General features: G+C 42.1%; 1 protein-coding gene across 41 annotated transcripts in view; it reads right to left on the bottom strand.

Annotated features, from left to right (window-relative positions):
* LOC137352058 (protein polyglycylase TTLL10-like) overlaps nt 1–15784 on the bottom strand; it is a 367140-nt gene that overhangs the window by 144023 nt on the left and 207333 nt on the right. For 29 of the 41 annotated variants that reach the window (XM_068017111.1, XM_068017112.1, XM_068017070.1 and 26 more), the window contains one exon: nt 5972–6122. The exons of 4 other annotated variants lie outside the window; for them this stretch is intronic. In XM_068017111.1, coding sequence (XP_067873212.1) covers nt 5972–6122 — 151 coding nt within the window. Of the gene's footprint in view, nt 1–5971; nt 6123–8460; nt 8500–15784 lie in introns of all 41 variants that reach the window. 8 more of the 41 variants (XM_068017098.1, XM_068017090.1, XM_068017093.1 and 5 more) reach the window with 1 other exon arrangement.

The following is a 15784-nucleotide window of genomic DNA, read 5'->3' as shown; positions in this document are numbered from 1 at the left end:
TCAAGCCCCACACTGGGATTTCAGCATGTAATTTAGTTTACCACTTCAGTGCAGCACTGAGGAAGTGCTCTGACGGGGATTAGAATGTAACAATAAAGGATCCTATGGCACTATTGAAGATCAGCAAGGAGCTCTTCTGGGGTCCTGGTCAACATTCCCATCTCAACCAGAAACACCAAAAATAGACTATCTGGTTGTTCGTTCATTTGAGATTTGTGGGACTTTGCTGTATACAAAATCGGTGAATGCACTTCAAATCTATTCAATACAAAATGCTCTGCGATACACTGAGGACATGGTAAGGTGCTAAATCATGGAATGGTTACAGCACAAAAGGAGGCCATTTGGCCCGTCATGTCTGTGCGGCTCTCTGCAAGAGCAATTTAGCTAGTCCCACTCCCCTGCCTTTTCCCCATAGCCCTGCAAATTATTATCTTCAGCTGATTATCCAATTTCCTTTTGAAAGCCATGATTGAATCACCTCCACTACACCCTCAGATCAATACTACTCTGTTTTTTCTTCTTGTAGTGACATCATAAATAGAACATGAATTAGGGGAGCTTTTTACAAATAGTCTGCTTCCAGCTTGTTTCACAAGTCAATACAGTAACAAGGGGAGTCTGAAAGACACAGCATGCAGTTATGTTCCTTGATAACTTTGGGGGATTTACGGGACAAATCAAGAGGATCGAGTTACTCTGTTAAAATAAAAGTTGTATGTCCTACCCTTGAAAAATAAAAGTTGAATGTTCAGATTATGGAACGCAAAGCAGTTTGTAATGACTGAATTGGGCTGACCTTCCTCTACCAGTTTTGATGAATGTTTATATTCTTCAGGTGGGGTAACATTATGGAGAGTGGAACATTGTAGCAGTTGGGCAACCAGTTGCAGAGCAGGTAGGTTGGTTTTCTTCTTCTTTCTTTGGCCTCCTTGTCTTGAGAGACAATGGGTAAGCGCCTGGAGGTGGTCAGTGGTTTGTGGAGCAGCGCCTGGAGTGGCTATAAAGGCCAATTCTAGAGTGACAGACTCTTCCACAGGAGCTGCAGATAAAATTGGTTGTCGGGGCTGTTACACAGTTGGCTCTCTCCTTGCACTTCTGTCTTTTTTCCTGCCAACTGCTAAGTCTCTTCGACTCGCCACTCTTTAGCCCCGCCTTTATGGCTGCCCGCCAGCTTTGGCGATCACTGGCAACTGACTCCTACGACTTGTGGTCAATGTCACAGGACCTCATGTCGCGTTTGCAGACGTCTTTAAAGCGGAGACATGGACGGCCGGTGGGTCTGATACCAGTGATGAGCTCGCTGTACAATGCGGCCTTGGGGATCCTGCCATCTTCCATGCGGCTCACATGGCCAAGTCATCTCAAGCGCCGCTGGCTCAGTAGGGTGTATATGCTGGGGATGTTGGCCGCCTCGAGGACTTCTGCATTGGAGATACGGTCCTGCCACCTGATGCCAAGGATTCTCCAGAGGCAGCGAAGATGGAATGAGTTGAGACGACGCTCTTGGCTGACATATGTTGTCCAGGCCTCACTGCCGTAGAGCAAGGTACTGAGGACACAGGCTTGAAACACTCGGACTTTTGTGTTCTGTATCAGTGCGCCATTTTCCCACACTCTCTTGGCCAGTCTGGACATAGCAGCAGACGCCTTTCCCATGCGCTTGTTGATTTCTGCATCGAGAGACAGGTTACTGGTGATAGTTGAGTCTAGATAGGTGAACTCTTGAACCACTTCCAGAGCGTGGTCGTCGAACTTGATGGATGGAGCATTTCTGACGTCCTGTCCCATGATATTCGTTTTCTTGAGGCTGATGGTTAGTCCAAATTTGTTGCAGGCAGCTGCATTCCTGTCGATGAGTCTCTGCAGACACTCTTCAGTGTGAGATGTTAATGCAGCATTGCAAGCAAAGAGGAGTTCCCTGATGAGGACTTTCTGTACTTTGGTCTTCGCTCTAAGACGGGCAAGGTTGAACAACCTGCCACCTGATCTAGTGTGGAGGAAAATTCCTTCTTCTGAAGACTTGAACGCATGTGAGAGCAGCAGTTAGAAGAAGATCCCAAACAGTGTAGGTGCGAGAACACAGCTCTGTTTCACGCCACTCAGGATAGGAAAGGGGTCTGATGAGGCACCGCTATGCTGAATTGTGCCTTTCATATTGTCATGGAATGAGGTGATAATGCTTAGTAGCTTTGATGGACATCCGATCTTTTCTAGTAGTCTGAAGAGACCACGTCTGCTGACGAGGTCAGAGGCTTTGGTGAGATCAATGAAAGCAACGTAGAGGGGCATCTGTTGTTCGCGTCATTTCTCCTGTAGCTGGCGAAGGGAGAACAGCATGTCAATGGTGGATCTCTCTGCTCGAAAGCCACACCGTGCCTCAGGGTAGACACGCTCAGCCAGCTTCTGGAGACTGTTTAAAACGACTCGTTGAAATAATCAAGAGTGCCAAGCCTGCTATACTCTCAGCACTCAATGAGCTGCTTTTCCTGTGCTGGGATGAGGGAGCAGTACCACAGCACATGCCCGATGCCAATATCATCACCCTCTATAAGAACAAGGGTGACCGCAGTGAATGCAACAACTACCGTGGAATCTCTCTGCTCTGCTTAGTGGGGTTGGTTGGTTATAGGCAGATAAAGTGTAAAGTTCCCCTTTCCTCTGCCCCAACAATGTGCCTTAACCTCAGCCTTCAAAATAGCTTCCTATTACACCACAGTGATTTGTTTTTAACATTTTTGTCATTAACTATTCATGGTGCATTTGAGTGATTTTTGGTGCAGATTTGTGGCAAGCTGTAGGAGACTCATTCTAGAATCAGAGAATCACATAGCACAGAAGGAGGCCATTCAGCCCATTGTACCTCTGTTAGCTCTTTGAAAGAGCTATCCAATTACTCCCACTCCCTTGATGTTTCCCCAAAGCCCTGCAAATTTTTCCTTTTCACGTGTGCATCCAATTCCATTTTGAAAGTTACTAATGAATCTGCATTCACCACCCTTTCAGGCAGTGCACCAGATCACAACTCACTGCATAAAATAAATTCTCCTCATCCCCCTTTTGTTTCCTTTTCAATTATCTTAAATGTGTGGCCTCTGGTTACCGACACTTCTACGGATGGAAACAGTTTCTCCTTATTTATTCTGTGTGATCACATCTATTGTATTCTGGGTTGAGCCTGTGTAAACTTATGTTAGCACTTCCAGTTTCGGAGAAATTTTCACTTCATTAGTCTGTGCAGGGTTTTGGTGTCCAGCACTCCTTAAACTAGAATTTTAATTTATTTGCAGGAAAACAAGAAGTTCTGGATTCCTGAGTAAGGGCTCTAGAAATGTGGCACAGATTCATTTGTAATGTAAGAGATTTTATTTGAATCTCAAATCCTGAAACAGGATGTAAATTCTCCTGAAAATACTGGCTGAATATTTCCTAATCCTTCAGTATTAGGCTGCAGTTTTCCTCTGGGCATCAAAGCAAAAATGGCAGCATAACTCTGGAGTCAAACCCCAGACCAACTCAGGAACACACTACACCCAAGTGGTGTGCGAGTCGCATCATACCATGTGGAATATAACTTGAGTATAAAGTGAAGTGGATTACATGCCAGTGCAATAATGAGGGAGTTTTGTACCATCAGAGCTGCATCTATCTGATGAGATATTAAACCGAGGCCCTGTACTGCCCTCTCAGGTGGATATAAAAGATCCCATGGCACAGTTTCGAACAAGAGCAGAGGAATTCTCTGCTGCCCTGACCAACATTTTATCCCTGAATCAACATCACTAAAACAGATTATTCAATTTGTCTCATTGCTGTTTGTGGGACCTTGCTTTGCACAAGTTGTCTACCATGTTTGCCTACATTACAATAGTGATGTTACTCCAAACCTACTTAATTGGTTTTGAAGCAATGTGTATGTGAAAGGCGCAGTATAACTACAAATTTGTTTGTAACATAAATGCAAACAGATGCTTCAGCTCCCCCTCTAGGTTACTTATAATTGGAGGTGAAACGTTTGTTTTTTTTTTAAACTACATGATCGCTATGGCTTTCTTCACTGAGTTGAAAAATTAACTTAAATTGGCCTCTAATTTCCCCCTTCATTATTAAGCAATAAGAAAGCAAAACATCTAGTTACTGGTTTGCCTTTAACATGAGCATGAGAAGGGCCACAGGCTATTTCATAATCATTTCTTAATGACTCATTTTGTGGGCGTTGTTCAAAACTGTTACAGAGGTTTCCATAAGTTTTTGTTTCTCCTAATGCGAAATGGGATGTTAGGAAACATTTCAGATACCAACACACCCACAGAGAAAATGGAAATACTAAATCAATATGTTTGTCTCCTTTTAAAAAGCATCTTTGCGAAATGGTATTAATTTTCTTTGTTGTGAGTGCAGTCATAGCTAATGAAGATTCTGTGGAGATTTAGTTTGCATGAGGAACAGAAATATATCCAGTCATAAGAGATGCTTAATCAAGTTGAAAGGTGTTACGACCCAGTGAGAAAGGGGTCTAGGGTTCCCTCTCAGGGTTCCCTCTCAGCCTTCACCTGGTCTTCCCATAACACGGTTTTATTTTAAAACATCATGTTTTCAGCTCTCCCTTAGTGAATCCTTGTTCACTAACTTCCAACTATAAGGAAAAGAAACTAGCCACAGAGGTTTTCTTAGTTTTAAAGAAAAAAGGTTGAACTTTTTTAAACTTAAGCTCTAATTCGGTTAACACCTAGGGATACATAACGCGCCCACGCCAGCATGCATGCGCGATACACACATACAGATAGAGACAGAAAAGAGCAGCAGAAATAAAGTGGAAAAGTTTGAGGCAATATCTGAATATGGTTTTGGTTACTGTTCTTCAAGCTCGCTATGGTGTCCTTGATTGTAGGTAGGTCTTACTTTTCATTGGGGCCCAGTATTCCTCTTAAATCTTGTTCAATGTAGGAGACTTTTCTCTCTTGTGGTTCATGTGCCCTCAGTGGGTCCAGAAGCTTGTGAGAAAGAGATGGGAGCAGACAGGAGAGACCTTCTCACTCCAGGAGCAAATAGTCTTTTTTAGTTCAAACTCTTCGTACAATTCAGAAAAACCCAGGTTGCCACGCAGGTTAGTCATGTGACTATCTGGTTTGACCACGTCTGTTTGTGGATTCTCTTGTCTTAGCCGATCCTAGAATGTCTCTTCTTACAAACAATACTTGGTGCTCAAAGTCCATTGTGGGTTCAATTGGAGCAGGGAATAGCCCCTTTGTCCCTCCAAGCACTGTCTGTTAGTATGTAAAAATGCTTTTCCAGCCAAATGTCTGGTGATTTTTTTTTTTAACAAATCCTTTCTTCACTCCAGTAACAGTTTAAAATCAATGTTCATATGACAAAATTAATATGCCTCATTCTTGGCAGGTGGGGGCCCAGCACGACAAAAGGGAATAGTGAACATTAACAGTGGCGCAGTGGTTAGCACTGCAGCCTCACAGCTCCAGGGACCCGGGTTCGATTCTGGGTACTGCCTGTGTGGAGTTTGCAAGTTCTCCCTGTGTCTGCGTGGGTTTTCTCCGGGTGCTCCGGTTTCCTCCCACAAGCCAAAAGACTTGCAGGTTGGTAGGTAAATTGGCCGTTATAAATTGTCACTAGTATAGGTAGGTGGTAGGGAAATATAGGGACAGATGGGGATGTTTGGTAGGAATATGGGATTAGTGTAGGATTAGTATAAAATGGGTGGTTGATGGTCGGCACAGACTCGGTGGGCCGAAGGGCCTGTTTCAGTGCTGTATCTCTAAAAAAAAATAAAAAAAAAAAAAAAAAAAAGATACTATTCTAAACTTTGGCATATAAATCACATTGTCTGACACATAATTCATAGGAGGGATTGACTCATCCAGCAGAGCAATGTAGAAATATATGTGAGAGGGTATATAACAACACTAATTGTGGACTCAAGGCTTGCTTCTTAAATTCCCATGTACAGACTCACTTCCTGGTTCATGGTACTTCTTTGCACATGGCACACCGATGTAACTCATGGCTTTTTCCAGCAATTTCAGACGTAGCTGCCATATCTGATCTGGATCCTTCACCTGTCTGCAAATGTTTAATTGTATCCTTTTCAGACTCCATAGTTCCTCCTGCAATCAGGAAAAGGAAGAATTATTTGTCCAATTCAATAAGTCCAGCCTTTCGATGTTTTTTCATCGACTCCTTTTTGTAGACTATGATAACAATAAATATTTCTAATTAGTTGAACTGGTTAAAAGTGAACACTCTTTGTACTTGTTAAATCCTTTTCAATTTCACATTTGATATTATAATGGTTCTGGTGTTGTTCATGCGATTTGTCATTCCCATGCCATATAGCTTTTGCATACATAGAGAGTGAGAGGGAGAGAAAGAGGGAAAAGGGATAGAATACAGGGCAAATAAATACTATAACAACAACTTATATTTATATAGCGCCTTGAACATAATAATATGTCCCAAGGTGCTTCACAGAAGCATTATAAAGCAAAATATGACAATCGAGCCACAAAGGGACATATTAGATCAGATGACCAAAAGCTTAGTCAAAGAAATAGGTTTTAAGGAGTGCCTTAAAGGAGGAAAATGAGGTCAAGAGGTTGCGAGGTGTAGGGAGGGAATTCCAGAGTCTAGGGCCTTGGAAGCTGAATGCTACCAACAGTGGAGCAATTAAAATTGGGGCTACTCAAAAGGCCAGAATTAGATGACCGCAGATATCCCGGGGGCTTGCTGGGCCAGGAGGAGATGATCTAGCAAGCCACTCAGTTGTCAAGGGCAATTAGGGATGTACAACAAATGCTGACCTTGCTAGCGATGCCCACATCCCATGAAAGAACAAAAAGAAAACAGGGAAAGGCAAGGCCATGGAGGGATTTGAAAATAAGGATGAGAATTATAAAATGAAGACATTGCTTAACCGGGAGCCAGTGCAGGTCTACAAGCACAGGGGTTATAGGTGAATGGGACTTGGTTCAAGTTAAGACATGGGCAGCAGAATTTTGAATGACCTCAAGTTTACAGAGGGTAGAATGTGGGAGACTGACCAGGATTGCATTGGAATAGTTAAGTCTCGAGGTAACAAAGGCATGAATGAAATACATGAAATACAATTGCGGTTGCTGGGTTTTTGCATTGTGTTGTTGTATAGTTATTTTATCCGAATGACCTTGATGCAGTTCTTAATGTTTCCCCCTCGGGTTATGGGATTGGTTTAATCATCACAGTACTTGACAACAGTCAGGCTTGCAGGTTTGTTCCAGCCCTATACACTAACAATAGTGCACTAAACAGGAGGCATATCAATCACTCGTAACTAGACTGTCATTAACTGACAGAACTCCACAACGTTAGGTTGTCAAACCCAAACTGTTGCTATAGATTCAGCTTATCTTTTTCAAACACAGCCACTTTATACAAAATTATGACCATAACACCTGTGGGAACTACATGGTTAAACGGCTCCACCACAGACATGCCAGGTTACACTTCCCACCCCCATGCCCCCTCCAGAGTCACTAAGTTTTATTTATGAAAGAGACGTAGCCTGTATCTAAGTGCCTCATGTTAAAAAATAAACACAGCTCTGCTCATTTCAACGTGTTTGGAGTCAGTCCCTGTTTTCATGAAATCTCAGTTAGCAACAGCCTAATTCTGACGACTGCAAATACCTCCAAGCTTTCACATGAATGCATCACATCCTCGAGATTTAATGCTACTTTGGTGAGTTTATCACTATGAATAGCAACACTGGAATGTTGCAGCACAACATGATTCATGCAACAACTCATTCTGCCTAGAATACACCAGTAAAGATGTTCATACATTTCTGGCTATGAGTAAACTTTTGTACATCTTTACCTTTCCAACATGTTTCACAGAGCTTGGTCAAACAGGTAGGTTTTAAGGGGTGTCTTAAAGGAGGACAGACAGGTAGAGACTGTGAGGTTCAGTGAGAGAATTCCAAACCGTAGGGTCTAGACAGCTGAAGACATGCCCACCAATGGTTAAGCGACAGAAATCAGGGATACGCAAGAGGCCAGAATTGGAGGACAGCAGAGATTTTGGAGGGTTGTAGGGCTGGAGGAGGTTACAGACATATGGAGGGGCAAGGCCATAGACAGATTTGAAAATAAGGATCAGAACTTTAGAATCGAGGCATTGCAAGACAATGAGCTAAATTAGATCAGCAAGCACAGGGGTGATGGGTGAGCATGAGGGCAATGGGCAAATAGGACCTGGTGTGAACGAGGATATGGGCAGCAGAATTTTGCATGAGGTCAAGTTAAGAGATAGTGATAGGTGAGAGGCAGGCCAGTAGAGTATTGGACTATATGAATCTGGAGGTAACAAAGGCATGGATAAGGGGTATGCAGGTTTTATCCAAGCATAATACTCGAACTTCGAAAAGGTATTTTTCTTATTCCTCTTCTTGAGTCTCGATGAACGTACCTGAGTAATACTGCGAGCAAGCAACCTTCACACATCACTCTGAAATCAGAAGAACACAAGAACTCAGCAGCTAGGAGGTGTATATAATAGTGTAACGGTCAAATGAGGTGGGAATGAAGGGCTGTTTTCCCTCTCCTTGTTTGACCACAACAGGTTTAATTCTTTCTTAAAGTGGATGTATTGGTCAATTCAGTAGGTGTTTGTTTACTTACTTGCTATGATCATAACAAGAACCAATCGGACAGGTTTTCGAGTTAACAAAGAGGTTAACTTTATAGTACCTAAACCAAACTAATAAAATAACAAACAATGCACAAACTTTCACTCTCTCACACACACTAGAGGTTTACACACACACAAATAGGTTACAGAGTGGGGAAAGGTAGATTGGTTGAGTTAGAGTCCATAGAAAAAAGGGGTATACAGTCTGTGGGGTTTGGTGATTCGGCTGGCTTCTAGCTGAATTCGGTGGTCCTGAGGCTTTTAGTTTGAACAGATAGATGACTGGTTCGGTGGATCTCTTGGAGACTATGATGCAGATGATTTACTCCAACTGGATTTCTGATTGCAGCCAGAGTATACATATGCAGAGGATTTGAAAGCTTTCAAGCTGAAATGGAGAGAGAGAAAGAGAGGGAACCCCTCTTAGGGTGTGCTCATGTCAGAGTCCAAAAGCTTCTCCTCTGCTGTAGAGTAAACACCAGCTTAAAACCACCAATGGGGAGGGGGCTTGTCACATGACAGTTTCAGTGATTCAAACATAGCAGTTAGCAGTATTTCTATGCTTGCTGAGAGAACAGGAAGTTCCTTTAAACTTCCTGGGTCTTGGTTCTTGCTGGGAAATTAGCAGACGTTTTGTCTCCCTCCTCACAGTCCTTTGCAATGTAGGATACAGTGTTGCATACTAGGTGATCAGCTTAAGCTGAAAGGATGACTTTGCTGGCAGCTTGTCTTTTTAAAAATGTCTTTTAAAAATTCAGATCTTCAGTCAGTGGATTAAAGAAAATTATCATTCAACAAAACACATTGGCATAACAAGTAGCATCCCTTCAATCTTTCCTCCCGAGCAAGTAGCTGTCTTGGCAGCTATCCACAGTGGTCTGGCTGAGATTAGGGGCTAAATGTGAAGTACTGTGAGTGTGAACACCTGCGTGTCCACTCTATAGTGTGCTATTCTACAAAATATGGAATTCTTTTAACTCATCAAGCTGAGGGATAAAAGGATTCCCATGTATTTGGTTTGAGGTCCATCTTAAAGAGAGAATCACTGCAATAAGATCCTTGTTTATACTCCACAACACAACCTGTCAACATGGGGGCACCACTGCGACAGCCAAAGTTTTCACAAATGTGGGTGGGCTTACAGGGAATGTACAGCCCAGCAGCATCTCACAGCTCTCTCAAAACCTTTCTACAACAACCACAGTGACCTTCCAGGCCACACACAGTTAGAAGATACAGGTAGATTTAACAACCTTTTAAGAAAAGGCAGCTTAGATCAAACAAAATCAGACCATTGCTTTTTCGCACAAACATCTGTGCTCTGACTTTTAAAATAAAAAGATGCATATTTGACATTGAACCTGCTCCAATTATTTCACAGACTCTTAATTTCAGCATTTAAAAAATATACTACATTTATTCTGAGGACAATTCTGTGCTATGGACATATCCTCACTAGAACTGGCAAAACTTAATCTTACTTAAGGGCCTGACTGGGATGGATATTTAGATTAATTATGGATTTGGTTACCAACAGCGAAACTGATATTTTGGAATAATGCCCTTTCCTTAAAACTGTATCAGCTAAATAGATACCATTCCGAAGTGATAACCTCTCTAAGTGGAAAAAAATGGATGTCATGGATCTATATGCTACCTGCTACGAGAAAATGAACAGAGAATCATAGAATCTTAGAGCACAGTGGAGCTAATTTGTACTGTTGTGATCTTTGAAAGTGCTATTCAGTTTAATTCCATATCCCAGTTTTTTCCCATAGCTCTGAAAATTAGTCCCCTTCAAGGTAGCAAGTTCCAGATCTTAACAAACATCTGAGTCAAAAATATTCTCCTCATTTCCCTCCTAGTTCTTCTGCCAATTATTTTAAATCTATGATCTCTGGTTACTGACCTACTTGCCAATGGAAACATCAACAGATATATTAAAAAAAAACATAAGCCCCCACTAAACTCCCATGGAAATGGGCACCTCATATGTTTCGTCAATATTATGAAAATTATGCAGGTACACAAGCATAAAGAAATAAAACCTTAAGAGGAGGACCTACAAGGTGACAATGCACGAGAGCTTCAATGCAGAGCTCTACCAATGTGGTTGCCCGAGCAAGAGTATTACTCTAGGGAGCGTTGAGGAGACCTAAAGTTCTTTCCAACTGAGAAGAGAGTAAACCAGAGGGGAAAGGCAAACTTCCTGATGGCAGAATTGTTGAAAGCCTAGGGCATGGGGTACTCATCACCCATAACCAGTCTACAGTTGGTGAGTGGTCGGGGAGAGATTAACAAGAGGGCAGAAACATCCCTCAAGGGCTCAGTGAATTCATCCAGCAAAAACCAGCATAAGGTTCGTACGTGATGACCTATGGTGACGTAGACTGTTAACCATTACTGTTGAAGGTCATAAGTGAACAGTGCCAATTGAACGAGGTATTGAAGGGCATCCAGTATCCTTGAATTGTCCATAGAAAAGACTTGTTGCCTTCACAGCAGGACGGGAGAAAATTGGCAAGGCAAAAAATGAGAGAGCAAATAAGTAAAAGTATCAACAAAATGGACACAAACATTCACATGTTGCATCTTTTTTATGTCCCTGAAAGACAATCTTTTAATACATTTATTACACTAGTAGAAATGGCAGACTGGGGTCTAATATCTGACTGGAACTCTCTGCTCTATGGAGCAAAGAATTGTGCATGGGATGGGGAGACAACGCAAAAAGGGAAAAGAAAATAATGGACAAAAAAATCAGACTAAAAAGTGTCTTGAAACAGGTAAAGAGAATTACAGGACCTAAGTTGGGATAGTTGACTCATTGCATCACAGAGCAGCGATTGCAAACAGCAGCCAAATACTGGATCTTGCCGCAGGATGGCAAGAGATAGTGGTTTCAGTTTTAAAGATTACAAACCAAAAAGAGAATTTACAAACAGCTTGTAGCAAGGGAGTTAAAAGCAGGGATTAATGGCATTCACGTGAATCCTTGACTAGGATTTCTTCAGCTTCAAATTAGGTTTGTAATATCAAGGTATCTATTATTCGCATTGCGTAAAGAGTTCTTAACTGAACCACACCCAACAAAACCTTCTGTTTTTCTTAACTTTTTTTTTTGACTAAACTGGTTTAAGCATCACAGACATTAGGTTTTTTAATAATCTATTGCTCCCATAGGGCAGAATCTTCTCAGGCCCGCAGAGGCAGGTTTGAAGGTTGGACTGGGTGCAAACTTGCAGATTAGGGCATTGGTTCGGCAGGCCAACACGTTCCCACCTCTGGACAATCCTGCTGGAGGCCAGTAAAGCATGACCGCAGCTAAAAAGGAAAAAAAAAAGTCTTCCATTTATATAGCATGTTTCATGACCACCGAACATCTCAAAGTGCTTTACAGCCAATGAAGTAATTTTTGAGGGGGTGTCGTCACTGTTGTAATGTAGGAAACTTAGCAGCCAATTTGTACACAGCAAGCTCTCACAAACAGCAATGTGATAATGACTAGATAATCTGTCTTTGTGATGTTACTACCTGCCCCGCAGTGGTCCATCCCTACAATCCTCTGAGATATCTGCACTCCTCCAAATATAACCTCTTGTGCATCCCTGATTTTCTTCACTCCACCATTGGCAGCCATACCTTCAACTGCCAAAGCCCTAAACTCTGGAATACCCTCCCTAAACCTCTCCACCTCTCCCTCCTTTAAAACATGCTTTAAAACCTACCTCACCTATCCTAATATCTCCTTATATGGTTTGATGTCAAATTTTGTTAAATTTCGCTCCTGTGAAGCACCTTGGGACATTTTATTACGTTAACGACACTATATAAATGCAAGTTGTTGTAATCAGCATCCGCTTTCTTCCTGCCATATTGGAGGCTTAGCAGTCCATTTAGCACTCGAGAAATGGATGCTGTGTGGCCACATCTCGAAACGAATGTGTTTTTATTTGGTCAAAAAGCGAGACCTTTCTCTTTCATGGGTGCCTGAAGTGAAAATGTTTCCCTAATTGTGATAACAAAAATCATTTAGTTAAAATCAAGACGACGAAGGAACTGTACTCATTTAAAAAAAATAATGGGGTTGATTTTAATTTGGGACAGATTTGTGGTGGGTAGAGCAGGAGGGACACCCCTACGGGGGTTGGGGAGCAGAGGGTTTGCAGCAGAGACAGAGAGAGAGAGAGAGAGAGAGAGGAGGTGCTTGGGAAGCCCAGGAACTCCTAACCCCTGCTCCTCCAGACCCACAAGCAATTCTTCGAAAAGTTACACATATACTTACCTCCGCATCTTCTGACCACTCCGATGATTCCGGTCAGGTCCTGCTCTTGAGTTTGGCCCTGCACAGACCTCCAGAAATTTTTGTTGAGTGAAAATGGCATGTAGTGCCAATGACATCATTAGGCTCCCACTATTACCTGGGACAGCCAGCATTCTAGCGCCTCTGTGGTAAACTAAGGTGTCAGAGCTCATCAGGAACGTGGCACAACTATGCCCTCCCACACTATAGCACCACCCCCCACAGAACCCCCTTACCTAACAGTTGGTGGGGGGAAGGGGATTCATTGTTTTAAATTAATTGTTGGGAGATGAGGGCCGCTAGCAAGGTCAGCTTTTGCTGCCCATCCGTAAATCAACCGCAAGATTTCTGACCAACTCTAATTAAAATGAGTGAAGCCAGCCTCTGGTAATGAAGGGGTTATCAATTGCCAGGTTGCTCTGTTTGTGTTGATGTAAGTCACCTGCTCCACCTGGATCCCATTTGGCAGGTAATATGCAGAATCTATATCCCTCTGCGGTATATCCTCATAGCAACCAGTTTACGTCACAGAGATCACCTAACAAAGGAATATAACCGCAAAAACAGGAAGCCTCACAGACAACCAACCAGGACATGCCTCTCCTCATCTGTATCTTTCAAATTATGATTGTGCAATTCTTTTTAAAATAACCGGCTAAATTCCTCACTGATATTGGTAGCTTCAAGTTCAGTTATGGAACTGCCTGACAGTTTTCTTAAAATACATTTTTTTATAAAGCTACGCCCATGTCGCAATAAAATTCTTGTACTTGAACTTTGAACCTGATAGCAATGAGACGTCTACATTTATGGCAGTGCATTTGCAGCACTTCAACTCTGCATCTGAAAAGAAACTTTCTTCCATCTAAATAAGGCAATGAATTCAATCACACTAACATAATAATGGTCAAACTAGCTGGAACTATGAATTAATTTTGGATACGATTGTGTTATGCAGTAGGTTTTCAAGTATATTCCATAACAGTGCAATTCTAATGTGCGCCTTTGTAGGCAGACATCCAGCCATTTTAAGAAATGCTGTGCAGAAGGTTATGATGGACTAACATCATGCATCACAGTCCTCGTGGTATCAAGGGCCAATATGGAAACAATTAGTACATGGTGCAATAAGTTGCGATACTGGACTGTATAATATTCAGGTCTTATTTCAAACAGAACATAAAGTTATGTAGTTTTAGGAGTACAGTAGTGTACTGATTACATTACTGGACTAGTAATCCCGAGGTTTAGACTACCAATCCAGACAACGTGAGTTCCAATCCTGCCATGGCTGGCGGCTTGAGAACTGACATTCAAACAAACATATGAACATACGAATTAGGAGCAGGAGTAGGCCACTCGGCCCATCGAGCCTTCTCTGTCATTCAATAGGTTTATGGCTGAACTGATTACTCCACATTTCCACCTACCCCTGATAACCTACCACCCCCTTGCTTATCAAGAAATCTATCTACCTCTGCTTAAAAATATTCAAAGACTCTGCTTCCACCGCCTTTTGAGGAAGAGAATTCCAAAGACTCACGACCCTCTAAGAGGAAGAATTTCTCCTCATCTCTGTCTTAAATGGGCGACCCCTTATTTTTGAACAGTGACCCCTAGTTCTAGATTCTCCCACATGGGGAAACATCTTTTCCACATCCACCCTGTCAAGACCCCCAGGATCTTATATGTTTCAATCAAGTCGCCTCTTACTCTTCTAAATTCCATAAGATACAAGCCTAGCCTGTCCAAACTTTCCTTGTAAGACAGCCCACCCATTCTAGGTATTAGTCTAGTAAACCTTCTCTGTACTGCCTCCAATGCATTTAAATCCTTCCTTAAATAAGGAGACCAATACTGTACACAGTACTCCAGATGTGGTCTCACCAATGCCCTTTATAGCTGAAGCATAACCTCCCTACTTTTATATTCAATTCCCCTCGTGATAAACAATAACATTCTATTAGCTTTCCTAATTACGTGCTGTACCTGCATACTAACTTTTTGCAATTCGTGCACTAGGACACCCAGATCCTTCTGCATCTCAGAGCTCTGCAATCTCTCACCATTTAGATAATATGCTTCTTTTTTATTTTTCCTGCCAAAGTGCCACATTATACTCCATTTGCTAGGTCTTTGCCCACTCACTTAACCTATCTATATCCCTATTTAGCCTCCTTATGTCCTCTTCATAAGTTACTTTCCTACCTATCTTTGTGTCACCAGCAAATTTAGCAACCATACCATCGGTCCCTTCTTCTAAGTCATTTATATAAATTGTAAAAAGTTGAGGCCCCAGCACAGATCCCTGTGGCACACCATTCATTACATCTTGCCAACCAGAAAATTACCCATTTATGCCTACTCTCTGTTTCCTGTTGGCTAGCCAATCTTCTATCCATGCCAATATATTACCCCTGACACCATGAGCTTTTATTTTCTGCAATAACCTTTGACGTGGCACCTTATGAAATGCCTTCTGGAAATCTAAGTACAATACATCCACCGGTTCCCCTTTATCCACAGCACATGCCAAAGACTTGCAGGTTGATAGGTTAATTGGCGATTATAAATTGCCCCTAGTATAGGTAGGTGGTAGGGAAATATATAGGGACAGGTGGGGATGTGATAGGAATATGGGAATAGTGTAGGATTAGTATAAATGGGTGGTTGATGGTCGGCACAGACTCGGTGGGCCGAAGGGCCTGTTTCAGTGCTGTATCTCTAAAAAAAAAACATGTAACTCCCTCAAAGAATTCTAATAAATTGGTTAAACATGATTTCCCTTTCACAAAACCA

This window comes from Heterodontus francisci, chromosome 37 (genome assembly GCF_036365525.1).
Source record: "Heterodontus francisci isolate sHetFra1 chromosome 37, sHetFra1.hap1, whole genome shotgun sequence".
Lineage (NCBI taxonomy): Eukaryota > Metazoa > Chordata > Chondrichthyes > Heterodontiformes > Heterodontidae > Heterodontus > Heterodontus francisci.
The sequence above is the reverse complement of the archived record's forward strand: the minus strand, read 5'-3'. Positions and strand labels throughout refer to the sequence as shown.